At 28.4% G+C, this 17,177-nt stretch overlaps 1 protein-coding gene across 2 annotated transcripts in view; it reads right to left on the bottom strand.

Annotated features, from left to right (window-relative positions):
- LOC142327754 (lisH domain-containing protein ARMC9-like) overlaps positions 1-17,177 on the bottom strand; it is a 33,879-nt gene that overhangs the window by 14,435 nt on the left and 2,267 nt on the right. For both annotated transcript variants that reach the window (XM_075371061.1, XM_075371062.1), the window contains exons 2-4: positions 10,489-10,728; positions 5,279-6,385; positions 3,569-3,884 (exon numbers count right to left, since the gene is read on the bottom strand). In XM_075371061.1, coding sequence (XP_075227176.1) covers positions 3,569-3,884; positions 5,279-6,385; positions 10,489-10,671 — 1,606 coding nt within the window. In that variant the 5' untranslated portion in view covers positions 10,672-10,728. The remainder of the gene's footprint in view (positions 1-3,568; positions 3,885-5,278; positions 6,386-10,488; positions 10,729-17,177) is intronic.

Raw genomic sequence — 17,177 nt, forward strand, 5'->3', positions numbered from 1 at the left:
GATGAAATAATTTAACACTTTAAAAATAAATAAAAGTTAAGTTTTGTAAACCAATCAAACCGTAATAATTAAAAGAGATTTTTTATGATGCAACATAAAGTAAAATTAATACAAGATGAAAATAACTAATTAATAAAAAATATAAAATAAACAAATACAGATTTAATTTAAACAGTAAATTGGTTACAATGTGCTTGAAGGAGTTTAATCCTTTACTTATTCCAACCAAATAAACAAGTTCTGAACTGTTTGTATATGGAATGGCCTGTTCTTTATTAATAAAAAGTATCTTAAGCCTAACTTGTCTTACAATTGAAACCTTATATATTATATTTATACCTACATTTACATTATTAGGAGGGATAAGAGGTCTGGCTTTATTCCTATTTGCCACTAGTTATGTGTTTGTACAAACTAAGCAGATAGAAAGTGGGAGCCCTGGACAACCTGGTAAAGAGAGTTATCAACTAACTACTTACTCCTTTATCAGCCTATCAAAAACACCAGTTTGGTAATTCCATTGTAACATTGCTTTGAGAGAAACTCATGTTAAAAATGCAGAAAACAAAAATTTTAAATAAGTTTACTGTTATTTTGCTCTTAAGACATGTAAAACAGATGATAATTCATGTTCATTAAAAAAAGTAATTCAGTAAATGATTCTTTTTTGTCTTCAAAAGTGAACAAGATTTTTTCACTTTGAAACTGTTTTCAAACTTTAAAAGGTTCTTCAGTATGCAACAATAACTAAGAATTAAAATATCTATCAATTATTGAATAAAATTAGTTTATTTATTTATTCCAATGAAAAGTTTTTAATCTTTTTTCCTGTTAAATTAGTTTAATTTTATTTTATTGCTACATGATTTATTGAAAACTCTTAATTAACTCTAAATTAACTCTTAATAATTTGGTGAAAACAATGAAATTATAAATTTATCACTTTCAAATTTTCAAATTATTAGAACTATTTTTAATTAACCTCTTTGGAAGAGTAGCTCCATTAATCTAAAGGTGAGTTATTTATCATTTTTAACAACTTTAATGTGTCATCATTTTGTTCAACAAATAAAACTTTATTTTTCATAATATTTTTCTGAAGTACTCAAATACAACTAAAGTTGTAATAAACTACTTTTTGGTGTAACTGCTATATAATTAAAAAATTTTCCAAAATTATGAAGATATGTACAGTTATCTGATTTGTTTTCAATTTTCAAACTTGTGGAAAAACTAAGCCAGATTTTGAATGCTAAAGAAAGATATTGTTATTCTATATAAGTGTACTAAATTAATTACAAATCACATGAAAATGTCAAACAAATATTAAATGATCAATATTAAGTTTTTTAAATGGAATTTATTTGGTTATTGCTGCTACCTATGATGAATTAAAGCTTTAATTATGATTAAGAATAATTATAATAACTTCAACAGTATGCACAGTCTTATATGTTACGTTGTGAAATATTATTAAATGGTTTTACTTTAATGATAAACCTTATGGTTCAAAAGGTCTCAAAGTATTTTAATTAAATAACACTTATTTAAATAAGTGGAAGGGAAAAAGAAGATATCATTTTTATTATCTCTTATTTGTATTAATAAATGTTATTAAATCACATCTGATATATTAAAAATTATGGAAAGAAATTGGAAAGTGGCAGAAAGGGAATAATTGTTAAGACATAACATAATAAATCAAAGTACAATAATTTTTTATTTGTTTATAAAATTTGTTACAACTGAAGTGGTGTAGATAAATTAAATATTCGACAAAAATTTTGCTGGGAAGTATATAACAAACATAAAAATCTCCATACTATATAAAGTAATGTGAGAAGTGGTTTTTTGATGACATTTTCATAGATTGAAGTATAATGCAAAAAAGGACAGTAATTTTGTACTTTGATTTATGTAGTAAAATTACAAAGGTGGATAAAACAAGGAGCATTTAATAAATAGACTAAGACAAAGGAAGCTTTTTTACAGAAGAATTCTGTAATTATCAAATTTAAGAATAAACATAAAACAAAAATGTTAAGATAATTGTGTAAAACACAGTATGAGAGAAAAAGAAAGAGTATTAATTATTATCTTTTAAAATGTGTTTTGCAGGATAAAAATGAAAATTATTCAACATTAAAATAAGTATGAAAAAAGAAATGTTAAGCTAAATATTGTGATAGGGAAAAAGGTTTGCGCAGAATTTTTAAAACGAATTCAAGGTTGGTCAGCCATAACTTTAGATATTTGAAATTAGTTAATTCAGTGTAGAAGATTAAAAAAAATTGTAAGGAAAGATAAATAGTAAAATATGTGAATCAGAGAAATGAAGATATATTAAATATTGTGAGAGTAAAAGATCGACACAAAAGGAAAGGGAGTGAAGACTTAAACTACATAGGTAAAATTATTCAGTACCAAAAAAAATGGCAAAGTATTGCTTGACTTTTTTGGCCATTAATAATTAATATTAAAATAGTGAGATTAAAAATAAAAAACCAAAAAACAGAATATATATTGTTTAGAGGTAGGAAACAAATTCTAAGAAAGATTTTTCTAAAAATATTCATGTATAGGTTAAGCTTAAAAAATTTGCTTAAGTTAAATTTTCTCTAAATCATTTTAGGTCTAGGGTTATAATTTTAAAAAAAATTGTAGACATTTCATGATAGTTCTGTATATGAAATATAAAATTTCGAAAAATGTTTGAAAAATATTTAAACTGAAGGGAGATAAAATAGAATAACAAAAAAACATATAATTCAATTTTAAGAATGAAGGTTGATTTTATAAAAAACAATTTTTGGATTATTTATGTATACATTGTAAGTAATAAATAAATAATGAATTAGTAATTAAGTAATAATAAATTTGCTTTAATGAATTTTTTTTTCTAAAATGCTTCAGAAAAAAACTGAAATTGGTTTTTTCATTGTACCTCCTGAATGAATTTTTAAAAATATTAATATGATCAATACCCCATATATAGAAATATTTGAAAATGATTGAAAATCGGTTTGGTAAATCTAAGGCCAAAAGGAGTGAAACACACATACATTTTTTTAGTTAGGTAAACTAGTCGAACCCTAAAATGTAATGACATGGAAAAAAACTGATACTCCATTTTTGACATGATCACCATACTTTCCCTTCAATTCAGTTATTCTATCTATATCACCTGGAAAGTAAAAAAAAACTGTATGAAATTCTTTTTATTCTTGGCTACTTGAGACTACATGGAATCACATCTGAAGTGACTACATGGAATCATTCTTTTGCTAGAATTCAAATTTTTTTTTACAGTCTATTGAAACTATCTGCATTTCTTTTTTTTAAATTAATTATTCAAAATTATAAATTGTCAACTTGTTATATGAACAAAATAATGTAAGCAAATGATGATACACTGAGACAGTATTCTCATGTCCTTGAATTAATTATGCGTTTTCTCACTGAATATGATATATTTTTAGTACAATTTAAATATCAAATTAAAGTCATTTAAACACACAAATGCAGTGAAATAGTAGTAGTTTTAAATAAGTTTAATTACAATACTGACCAATCAAATTCTGATGATCTCTATGAAGTTTTTGAAATTTCCATTTAATATTTTTATAACGTCTATTACTATCAGTATTATCTTGTGCCTGAGGTGAACTAACAATTTTAACTGGAGTTGTACTTCGTTTTTGTAATACTTTTTTTGTCGGTTTTTCATCATTTTTATTAATACTAATATTATTTTCTTCATTAGTTTTACTATTAGTCTTATTATTTGGATATAATCTCATTAAACTGGGTGTAACTGTATTACCATAACTATATTGCTGTATAAAATCTATCAACCTTTGTTCCATATTTGATGCCCAAGATTCCTATAAAAAAGATAACTAAATATTTTCTATTAAATAAATCAGTATTAATAAACGAATCACCTAATTTTAATAGTATAATAAAAGAGAACTCATCAATTGACAAACATCTTTTGGTTGTTAGATGATCTTCAGTTTTAACTTCTAATCATAAATTACGTTAGAAGTGAAATTTCTAAATTAAATGTGCCGTATTATATCTAATATAAAATTCTTTTTTATGCTCTGTCTGATTAACTATTCTTATTATAGAAAATAATTGTGTTTAATGCAATCAATGGGATGTGGTTTAATTGTTTCTTCCATATTAATGTATCTAATATTCATTCAATTTATAAATTTCTTTCAAATGCTGCTCTCCTTCACATTTGATATTAAGTACAGTACAACGCTACTTTTGATAACTTATATTTAAGTAATAAATGGAAATTTTTAAGAAAATTAAGAAATAAATGTTGAAAAAGTATACTTTATAAAAAATTTAATTTTTCAACAAAAAATTAACAGAACATTTGTTTTCTGTTGAACATTCCAACAGAAATTTAATTTTAACAAAAATGTAGTTGATCCCATTAAAGCAACCCTAAATATAGATATGCATCAAGAAGTAATCTAATGAACAAGTTATAGTTTTTAATGACAGAAGTTTTAAAGTAGATTATACATATTAACTGGTTTTAGTTTTTGTATAAAGAAGTTATTATATTTTTTTTTAAATCAATAAAAAAACTGTTTATATTAACAGAGTAGGTTAGAGATCATTTAAATGAAATAATGCTAATGTTTGATTTGCAAAGCTGCAGCTGAAATTCATCTCATTCAAAAATAAATAAGCTAGATAAGATTGAAATACATTTACAATCCAGTGTATTTTTTAAAATCAAATAGTTTTTTTTTTTAAGAAATGGTGAAAATCTACTGCTGTTCCAAAAGCTATTAATATATACTATCAAGTAAATTAGTAAAATTTATGGAGTAAAATTTTTGATTTAATTAAAGGAGAGAACTGAATCTTTTCATAAAGTTTTTAAATAGATCTTAAATATACAAAGGAATATTTTTCCCAGTTTATAATTTTATGGTATATCAAATTTTAATAAACAGCAAACATTTTTGTAGAAGTTTTTAAATTAAAACCCATCAATTTAATTGATTTTCTCCAGAATCTCTGAAGGAGGTGATAATTGAAATTAACTTTAAAACTGTTCTATATATTTTATAAAAACAGTTCATTATGGACAGTAGAATGTAAATGTGTACATTTTATTTTATTCAAACAATTAAATATCATAACTATTTGTGAATTTTCAGAAGATATTCAAATATATTAACTCTGATGACTCTGTAGACACTGAGTGAATTTAATTATAATAAAACAAAACAAAAAATCATCTTACCTTAAAAATTTCCATAAAAGATGGATGAGTTCTAGGATTACTAATAAATGGTAAAGCAAAATATGGTAAAAAATCAGGCTCTGAACTAAATTCTGGACCTTTTGTAGTTAAAAATTTTTTAAGAACATCCATAGCAGTTTCATTAGAGTCTTTTTCATTTTCACCATTATCGATGTTATTATTATCATCATCATTGTTCACAATTACTTCATTTTCTGAATGAATGATTTCATCACTAATGACATTTAATTCTGTTTGATTTTGTTTTTCTTTTTCATTTTCATGATCCATAGTTATTAACTGTTTGCCATTTTCTTTAATATTCTTATCATTCAAATTATTTAGATCTATTACTTCATCATTTTTACTATTCTTATCATCGTTATATTTCAGATCTTCTTTTGATCTATCATTACCATCATAATCTTCTAATTCCTCTTCTGAGTTTTGATTAGTTTCATCCTTCATACTTATATTTAAAGAATCTTCATCAAATCCATCGCTATTCTTTTTTCTATTGATAATTTTTAATATCGGTATATCATTATCATTATCATTTTCATCATTATCAATCTTTTTCATTTTATTATCAATATCTTCATCAATGTCTTCTTCTGTTATTACATTATCACTTTTATCTTTTACCGTTATTTTATTAATACTATTTTCTTTTTCCACAGTAATTAAATGTTTTTCTATTATTTCTTCTATATTTTTTTCTTTATCAGTCATTTCTACAATTTCCTTTACATTACTACTGTTATTATTATTATTATTATTATTATTATTTAATAAATTATTTTCAATTTTAATCATTTTATCATTTTTTTTCTTCATTACATATTCATTATTTTCTTCTTTATTACTTTTATCATTATTGTTACTTTTAATATTTACAACAATACTATCATTTTTATCATTATGGTTTTCTTTATTAACATTTTTATCAGTTTGATCATGATTTATATATGTACTTCTATTATTAGTCTCATTATTATTTTCTGATTGTCTAAATGGTAATGTAGCAAAATAAACATATAAATAAAATGTTAATTCTCTGTATACATTTGATTCTTTAACACTACTTGGTATAAGGGTTTGCCACAACTAGAAAAGAAAATCACACATAAACAATAATTAAATAAAAATGTCTGTCATTACTAGAATAATAGTTTATATTATTATTATTATTATTTATTTTTTAATAAATTATAAATTAATATTTTACTTGATACACTCTATAAAGCAAAAAGAATGCCTTAAATTATAAAAGCAAAAACATTTTACCTTATAGAAAAATTGTAATTTTGTTATAATACATTGTATTTTTATGTGGCTGTATATTAAAGCTTATTAATAAATAATTTTTCTATTTATAGTTGTGTAGATCGATAGATTCATATGCAAAATTATCTATGCAAATCTGTATATTCCTATGTAATATGTACCCTTGCAATGTATGAACCACTTTTTCTAGTCAATGAAGTAAAATCAGAGGTGTGTGCCATACATGGGAGTTTAGAGTTAAAAAAAAAATGGGCTGAAAAAAATAATTAACAGCACAAAAAATAAATCACATATAAAAAAAGCTCTCACAGGTTTTATGAACGAGGTCTGTAAATAAAGTAATGAGACTGGTTTGAAAAATTTTTTTTTTACAATCCAATTATACATGGACTCTTTATCACCTTTGAAATAGTTCCCTTGGGAAGCGACACAATGCTTCAAACAGTTTTCCCACTCTTCATAGCAGTGTTAGAACTCAGAAACCAGAATATCCTTCAGATGATCGGTTACATTTTATTTTATGTTTTCTACTGTTCCAAAATGGTGTCTTTAGAGGTGTTTTTTTTAAAGTTGGGAACAGTAAAATAGTCGTAGGGACTCAAGTCAGGTGAATAAGGAGGTTGAGGAACTACAGGAGTGTTTTTCTTTCCCAAAAACTTATTAATTGAGATTGCAGTATGACAAGGTGCATTGTCATGATGCAGCATCATGGATCAAATCAAAACCATGCTAATTTGTTTCTTCAATAGTAATAGCATTGTCCATAAGGAGGTTTTGCCTATGACAGAATTTATCGGTATGTTTACTGATAAATTCTTGAAAGAATGTGGAAAAGAGTTGCCTGAGTGAGACCAGCCATCAAAGACAACTGGATGCTCCATCATGACAATGCACCTTGTCACACTGGACTCTCAATTAATGAGTTTTTGGCAAAGAAAAACATTACTGTAGTTACTCAACCACCTTATTCAACTGACTTGAGTCACTGCGAATTTTCCTGTCCCTGACTTTAAAAATGCATCTCATAGGACACCAGTTTGGAACAGTAGAAAACATAAAAAAAAAATGTAACCATTCATCTGATGGATACTCTGGTTTCTGAGTTCCAACACTGCTATGAAGAATCAGAAAACCAAAGGAAGCATTGCATGGCTTCCCAAGGGAACTATTTTGAAGGGGATAGAGTCCATGTATTATTGGATTTTAAATATAAAGTTTTTCTGAACCAGTCTCATTACTTTATTTATAGACCTCATATATTAATCAGGAATATTTGTTCTTAAAAATTTCATATCATATTAAGCCTAATGCAATCAAACTATTATTTTCATAGAGATGTCATCAATGCTTAAATATTTTATACGTGCATTAATCAATCTTTAAAAAACAAGATAAGAAATTTGTATATAAACTGGAAGGTCAAGACTAATCAGAAGATTACACCTTGTAGTAAATGTGAGGTTCATAAGGTTTTATAAATTCTGACGTATATGTAATTATGACAAAAATTTAAGTAGAAAATGTATAGGTAAAATTAAAATAGAAAATAATAGACAGGAGAGAAGACAGGTAGAAAACCATGGATAATGAGAACCATAATAAAATTGATAAGTAAATGCAGAAAATATAAAAATACAAAGAACATGAAAGAAGAAAATAATACTGAAATATAAGAAGTACAGAAAATTTCTAAAAAGGTTTTAGTCCCATCCTTCATAAAGTTCAAGTTGTTATTCTTTTAAATAAATGAATAATAAAACCATTATTCTGTAATAGAATAAACTTAAAAAAATCCTTTTTGACATGCTGGAAGGCAGTGGTAGATTTCACTGATGCTAAGTGGGAGAAAAAAAAGATTTCCACCTTAAAATTAAGAAAACTTCAAATTTACTCAATACGACAATGGTTGCATGTGAAAAAAGTTTCACTTATTTAGCATACAACAATTCCTTCGTCTTACAATTCCAGCAAAGTTTTGGTCATCCCTTGCTGTGAGGGTTGGTCATATGAAAAATTGTTTCAGACAAAGGTTTTAGGCAATGTTTAGAAGACTAACAACCATTTTAAACTGATTTGACATTGTGCCTATTAAGGAGGAATGATGGTTTTGTCTTCAAAACCCCCATTTTTTCAACCCTCTGAGCCAATGGTTGGTGATATAAAAAAACCTTTCTGTTATAAGTTTTAGGCCCTTATCCAAAGAATAGTAGGAACTTTAAACAAATTTGATATTTTACTTAATAAGAAAGTTATAGTGTTATAGTTGATTTTGTAGTTATAGTTATATTTTGTTTTTTCTAAAAAGCCCCCTTCATTTCCATTCCCATGGTGTGATTTTGGCCGTTAACAAACTCGACTGAGATTTTCGAACGAGTTATTTTTAAGGAACAATTTGAAAGCAATTGGCGCTTTTTTACAGCAGTTATCGTGTCCACAAGAAAGTGAAATATGTATTATATATATATAGATAGTAGATATATATATAAATATATATATAAACTTTGAGCTGATGGTGGTTTTGGGATCTGGGGGTTGTGAAACACGAAGATGTCAAAATTTTCCGGAAGTCGAAACATGGTACCAATTACAATAGGTAGCTTTCTTATGAAATCTACCTAAAATCTTAATAAAACATGCTTAACAATGTACAAAAAAAAAAATTATTCTTAAAATTTTTACTTTAAATCAGAAAGTTTACAAAAGTACTGCCTATATGAAAAAATCCATTCAGAAGATACATAGAGACAAAAATCATGCATTGTGCAAAAATTAGTAAAGCAATATGGAGAAACAATGTACAAAGGCTGCTTGCTATCTAGGGTGAACTAAAGTTCTCTGGAATGATTTATTATTATTTTCATTTCAGTTTTCAACTAATTTTTTTAAAATCTCCTTCAAGTATATTTTGAACATCAGAAAAATATCATTTATCATTCTAATCATTGTTCTTAAACAATCTAATACAGTAGTAATAATGACAAAAATCTAATAAACATATTAAAATTACATTAAACATATTAATACATTAACATATTAATTAATTTCTAATTAAACATATTAATACGGTAAAGAAATAATTCTTTATTTTAAAAATCTATATCTTAAATTATCTAGAAGAAACTTAAACAGACCATCAAAAGAATATTCCCCTACAAAATAGAAAATTATCATTGAATTTTATGACTTTACAAACAGATTAAAATCTACTTGTTTTTTTAAGTCTAAGCAAACAAAAAACCTATATATACAATTTTATATGGATTATTGAATAAATTTTTTTCTGGACAATTTAAAAAAATAAATGATACAGTACCATTTACTGGTTGTTATAGATATAAAAATAAGAAGAATTTTGTAATTACAATTTATCATATTTGATTTTTTTTATTGTTTTATTTCTTCTTCTATTTGTACAGTAGTACTTTTCCTTTCTTTTTCCTGTTTAGCCTCCGGTAACTACCGTTTAGATAATTCTTCAGAGGATGAATGAGGATGATATGTATGAGTGTAAATGAAGTGTAGTCTTGTACATTCTCAGTTCGACCATTCCTGAGATGTGTGGTTAATTGAAACCCAACCACCAAAGAACACCGGTATCCACGATCTAGTATTCAAATCCGTGTAAAAATAACTGGCTTTACTAGGACTTGAACGCTGTAACTCTCGACTTCCAAATCAGCTGATCTGGGCAGACGCGTTAACCGCTAGACCAACCTGGTGGGTTTTTGTACAGTAGTACTGAACTCAGTTGTTTTTACTCTCCAATTCAAGATTTATAAGTGCTATTTCTTTATACACTTTTTACAATATAATTGTTGAAAAATAATTGAATTTTATATGCCAATAATTTAATATTCACCACTTAATAATAATTTGTCATAATTTACTATGAAGTAGTATAATGAAATCAAAAAAATACTTACCTCAAAAAATAATTTATAATTCTTTGATTCAAAACTTGTAATTATTTTTGTTATATCATCTCTTTTAATATGGGGTAGTGGTAATATAATATTATCATGTTTTACATTACTTTTTACACTCATTTTGTCATCACCATCATCATTATTAAGATTATGATTAAATTCAACTGGAAATCCCAGCATTCTTGCTTCATCAATAAATACTGGAATGGTAGATGTAAACTCATAGTGGATGAGAAACTGTAATATAACAATACTTTATTAAAAATTTAACTTCGTAAGTATATTTACACAATTTCATATAATTAAACCAGTAAGTTCTGGTGACTAGCTAATTTTCAAACTCAGTTGAAATATAAAGAGATAATACCATATTGAAAATTTAATAATGATTGCTTTATAAGAAAATTTATAGGGCATGCAAGCAGTTAATTCTAGAAAGTACAGATAAAGGTAGATATTAAGATTATTCATAATTAAGCTTTACTTATATACTCGCACCCAAATATCTTCTGATGCAATAATTGAAAACTAGCATGACTAAAAAATTAATTTACATCTCACAAAAGGTAATAAGTTAACAACTGAACCAAAAATTCTTACATCATGGAAAATATAGAAATAAGTAAAGCAGAGCTAGTTCTTTTTATAGCTAATAATACACAAGATGATGATAGGACAAGTGTCAGTCCCAAATGACTTTAATGTTAGATTAAAAAGTAATATCTTAAACATGCCGGCCTCTGTAGCGCGAGTGGTAGCGTCTTGGCCTTTCATCAGGAGGTCCCTGGTTCAAATCCCGATCAGGCATGGCATTTTCATACATGCTACAAATCATTCATCTCATCCTCTGGTCTTGGAGGTTAAAAAAAACCATCTTAAACATAAGACAAGTGCTCTAATACTGAACTATTGTAAACTCATGTGCACAAAACAAAAAAAAAATAATTAGGTAGTATTAATTGTAGTAACTACTTACTTCATGTATAACATTAATACAGTTTAATTCTTTATTAAAATATTCTTGGAAATTTTCCATATTTTTAACATTTAGAAATATAGAAAAAATTATTAAGAAGATGAAGAAAAGAAATATGGATGTATTTTTCAATAACAGATAAGTACAGCAAATAAAAAAAATAGATTTTAGGAATGTTATGTGAAAATTGTTGTGTAAAAATATACAGATGTGTATTGTGTCCATGTACATTGAAACTGAGCATGCTCATTAAAGTAGCAGTACTGCGTACTAATGGTAAATGTAAAACCAAGGTAGCTGAAAAGAAACATTTGGTTGTTAGGTTACTACTGCAAAGTATTGATTTATAACACGAGAGGTCAAAACAGTAACAAATAATAAATGAATAATTAATAATCTTAGTAAAATGTGTGTAAAAAAGTACATCATTCATAAAATATTTTATACAGATTACCATAAAAAAACAAATAAATAAGTTATAAATAATAATAGTTTATTTATTTTAGAAACTACAGTCCAACCGTGGCATATTATTAATGAGAGATAAATTTTATAGATATGAAAAATATCAAGCCTGACCAGGATTTGAACCCTAAACCTTTTGGATGAAATACAGAAATGCTATCACTCCACTATGATAGTTATGAAACAAAAAATAATAATAATAATAACATTAGTTTTAAAATAAATTTTATGTTTCCTAATACATAACTAATTATTATTTGTTATAATCTCAGTAATATTTATTATAAAATTGAATACTCAATGATTAAAGTTGATAAAGTTGAAATTAAATAGGTTACCATAGTCATGTTAAAATTAAATTATGACAGGTAGCAATGACAGGTAGCAAAGATGTGTGTGTGTACCTTCTGCAGCGAAGTCTTTTTCTGCAAGCTAAGTATCTATGATGTACCTACTGCAAATGCTGATTCCACCTTTTGTGCCAGAAGATTTCTGATGAAAAGTATCTTATCTATTATGAAAGCAATAAATGTTAAAGCATAAATGTTAAAATTGTTTGATGAAGAAAACATAATGACAATACACCTGTCACATCTCTCACCAAGGCTTGTTTATCAGTGTCAACTGAAGAAGATGATCATAATGGTCGAGTAGATAACGTTGAGCCCTAGTATTCTACTGTTAATGTTGACCAAAGTACATTTAATCAAGTCTCTTCTGTTCTGTGCACAATCCGATCATCATTGCAGGATGCTGTAATTGAGATTATAAATACTCTGCATGTGAAGTATCACAAGTTAAATCTAAAATCCAGTCCCTTTAAAAGGAAAATTCAGATTTGAAGAATGTTATTGCTGAATTAATCATCACTGTTAAGGGATCTTTGCCTAGATTGCCCATACTTGCTGGTGCCTCAGCTAACACCTTTAGTAACTGTGCCACTGATATTTCTAGTAAACATTTAAAATCGTATTCTTCAAACAGAACAAAAATCTGGCCTGCCTTGAAAAATAGAGATAAGATTAATTCTAAGTCTTGTAATTCTAACCTTGCTGACTTGAATATTGGTATGAACCATGAGATTTCAATTGATGACACCAACGTTATTAATGGTAATGAAACTTTCCTTCACCAAACAAAACTTCTGATGAAATTTCAGAAAAAACTGGAATGAAAATTTATCATCTTCTTGGGCTGTTGTAGTAAATAGGAAAAATAAGAACAAAAGCACCCAAGGTAATATTAAAGTTAGTAATAATAGAACATTGAAACCTAAGAATGTTGAACTTGGGAATTGCCATGTCAAGGCTGGCAAAGGAAGTAGGAAAAAAGATGTTAAGTTTGGTAAATCTAATACAAATATTAATCTCATATCATGTTACAGAGAGAAGGCGTTGCCAAATACCAGATCAGGATTTCGAAATAATGTTCAATATCAGATCAGAAAAAAGTCATTTAAGAAGATACAATATTTGTCGGTGAGATTAACCGCCAAATGTAAGAGTTAGAAGTGGAGTAACCCTATTAACGTCGACTAGAGCTACCACCGAAGCGGTTGAAATAAACACAAATCTGCAAGCGGTCACAATCAGAAAGAAGCGTCTTCTGCAGATCACTATCTGCAGCATATATTTGCTGCAATTTTGATTGTTAAGAGAATGACATAACAATTAACTGCTCAGCTTCCCCCACCCATACTACTAGTGGGTAACTTTAATGCACATAATCCTATTTGGGGGTCGGATCGAGTAGGTTTCGGGGAAGAGAATTGGAAAAGCTCCTATTTAATTCTGATTTTATTATTTTAAATGACGATTCAGGAATTTTTTCATGCCAGAGGTGGATATACGTCCTGTATAGATTTAGCATTTGTTAAGTGTATCAGTAGCACCAAAGTACACTTCCAAAGTTTTAGAAGATCTACACAGACGTGACCATTTCCTGGTGCAAATTACAACTGATGCTACAAAAAAATTATATCCCATCTCCAAAAGATGGCTGTTTCATAAGGCAGATTGAACGAGCTTCATTGCTAATATGATAGTCCCTGAAACAACTGAAGTTATCAAAGCAAATGTCGATACAATAACAAATGTTATATTTGACTCGGCATCAAGATATATTCCTTGAACATCCGGAAAACTCAAGAAGTGATCCGATCCATGGTGGAATGATAAAATAAGTGAAGCTATAAAAAGAGAAAAAAGTGTACAACAGTTTTTAGAAAGGTCCAACACTGTAAAATGTAACTGCCTTTAAAAAATACAGGGCATACGCAAAAAAACTTATGACAGATTCTATAAAATGATCCTGGTAAAAATATGTGTCATCAATTAACAGAAACATGACTGCATCAAACATTTGGAAGAAAGTGAAGGCTATTTGTGGGCAAACAAACTTTACTTTCATAACTTGCCTGCCATATGAAGATGAAGTTATAGATACTAAAAAAGAAATTTCAAAGTTACTAGCCAATCATTTTGAAGAAGCCAGCAAAATGGCTAACTATGATGAATTTTTTAGAAGGCAAAAAACAGAACTCAAGGGTCTGCTAAATTTCAGAACTAAAATGAATTATTCATATACTGTACCTTTCAAATTAGAAGAACTTGTGAAAGTGTTGGAGAAAACAGGCAGAGGAGCTTCTGGTCTAGACAAAATTCATTCCGTCATGATCAGACAGCTAAGTACCACTGCAAAATGTATATTGTTAGAACTATATAATCAGATATGGCAGGATGGGATGTACCCATGGCAGTGGAAGAAAGCACACACTGTTTCAGTTCCAAAAAAAAATAAAAATCTGGCAGATCTCAATAGTTATCATCCTCTTTCTATGATATGTGCTAGGGGAAAAGGGTTTGAAAAAATGATAAATAATTGACTAGTTTGGATTTTAAAGCTAGAATATCTTTAGATTTTGGAATAGAAAATCTTTTATCATCTCATCAAGCAGGTTTCCGATAGTACTACTCAACTACTGACTAAATGATAAATTTAGAGAATATTATATAGAACTGCTACATCACAAGGAAACATTGTGTCAAGTCTTCTTTGACTTACAGAAGGCTTTTGATTTGACCAGGTGTCATGGAATAATGATTCAACTACACAAGTGGGGCATTTGTGGCAATCTATCAATATTACTCGGCCGCTATATGAATGACCGTACTTTTCAAGTACGCGTTTACAATGGGTTCTCATCAGCCCAACCCCCGTAGGGGAAGACACCCACCTCATGATGCTTCTGGTCGCCACACCACCCCCCCATGTTCATAGCCCTGATGGGTTTTAACAGAGGTCGTCTTTTTGACCCTCTAACTGATTACATCTTACAGTCATCAGCCAGGCCTCAGTTGGGATGCCACTGATTTAAATACCTCGGTAGACATTTACATCAGTGAATTTCTGACTCAACCTTCACCTTCACTGTACGCTTCTTTCGGACATCTTGACTGTCCTACATTGTTGCCCTCTGAACTAGCTAACCGAGATCATGGAAGCACAAAGCCCCACGGCTTAGTTCTACATTTTAAATAAGCTACTAGCGACTGTAAATATCTCATAATATATAAGTCTATTTTAGTTATTATAATACACATCACAAGAAATGCTGATCGCAACAACAAAATTTGGACCTAGTTCCCTTAGTGATCTCAATTTGATCAATTCTCTCTTCAATTAAATTGCAACTACGGACTCCAATCTGGTCTAGGGAGAGGAAGACAGACCTTCTATTCCCACTCAGCTTCATTGTAGAGTCTTGCGTGACATTTACTTCTTAACATAAAAACTACCATCGTCAAGATGACGCTACAGCTCACAGCTGCATGGACAACCATGCCCTTGGCAATGCAGTCACCATCCTGCCGACAGCGATATGGTTGAATGTATCATTGATCATAAATTGAAGAGTCGACCAATTAGAGAAAGTAATCGAAAGCCAATGAAGAAAGAAATAGATGTCCCATCAGAAAAGATTGTTACACAACCAAGGAATGCCTGGTCGAAGGTTATTACACAACCTTCAACCAAGCAAAAGGCGAAGGAAAATGAAACCAAAATGAACAAGACTGAGTACAAATTGAAAAAATCCCCACTCAGGCACCTGCAAAACCAGAAATAATGATTTTGGAAAAGGAAGATTTACGTAAAAATAATGGAGCCTTCAAAAGCACAAAGGCCTTTATGTGAGGGGGTGAGCAGTTTGGCTGCCCCATATGTTCTAGCAGTGAGTGCATCCAGTCTCAACTGTGATGAACTTCTGACCGCACCAGTGAGCTGGTGTCATCTGATGCCAGCAGCAGGAGACCCTCTACAATTTATGGTGGAAGATCTGAGACTCCATCTCTAAAGCCTCAGATGCCTTAGAATTCGACATCGAGGCCATCAGGAAGATGGAAAAACAGAAGAAGAAAGGTTGGCCTAAGGGAAAACCTAGGTAATAATGATTGAGATAAATAATAACCAAGATATTTTTTAAGAATTTTGAAGAATCTTAATCAAAGAAGAGTTTTAATCTCTTTTGTTTGACAATAAATTTAGTTTTAAGTATCAACAACATTTCGTAAGAAATGGTTTGAGAGTTAATGTGTATTTGAAGTGTTCTTAAAATGTCAGTATTCCATGTTTTTTTAAGGGTAAAGGCCCTTACACCCTTGTCATGTTGTGTTTCTCTTGGGGTTTTTAATATCTCTTAAAAAGTCTATTTAACAGTGCAACTAGTATACTGACTATGTCGCTCATGCTTTTAACAGGGAGGGAAAAGTAATTTTTCTTTTTCATGTGGAAGGAGCTAATGGCCATAGCAATCAATGCCCCTAATATTTAAAAAAAATAAAACATTAATAATAATAATAAGAGTAACAATAATAATAATGCATCATATATTTATATACAGTAAATTGAATGGTATTAGTTTTTGTGTTTAGGCCTTCTATAGATTCAACAAGCTGTAAATTTAGTACTGCACTGTGATCAATATCACAGCAATGAAGTGATGGATAATGGTCTAACGCAAATACGGTACTAAACTCTGGTGTAGTTCAATATACCTTAAGTTTACATGAAAATGCTAATTATACTTCATTTACTTTCATGCACAATGTTTTTAAATGTTGTTTTGATTTTGTCAATTAGTTTTTTTAAAATTTATATATTTATTGAATTTACATACAAAATCATGCAAAATTTTGCATAATTTTATCATCCTTTTTAATTTCTTAAAATAGTTGTATAGTAAATA

Source organism: Lycorma delicatula, chromosome 7, assembly GCF_047948215.1.
Source record: "Lycorma delicatula isolate Av1 chromosome 7, ASM4794821v1, whole genome shotgun sequence".
In the NCBI taxonomy this organism is placed as follows: Eukaryota; Metazoa; Arthropoda; class Insecta; order Hemiptera; family Fulgoridae; genus Lycorma; species Lycorma delicatula.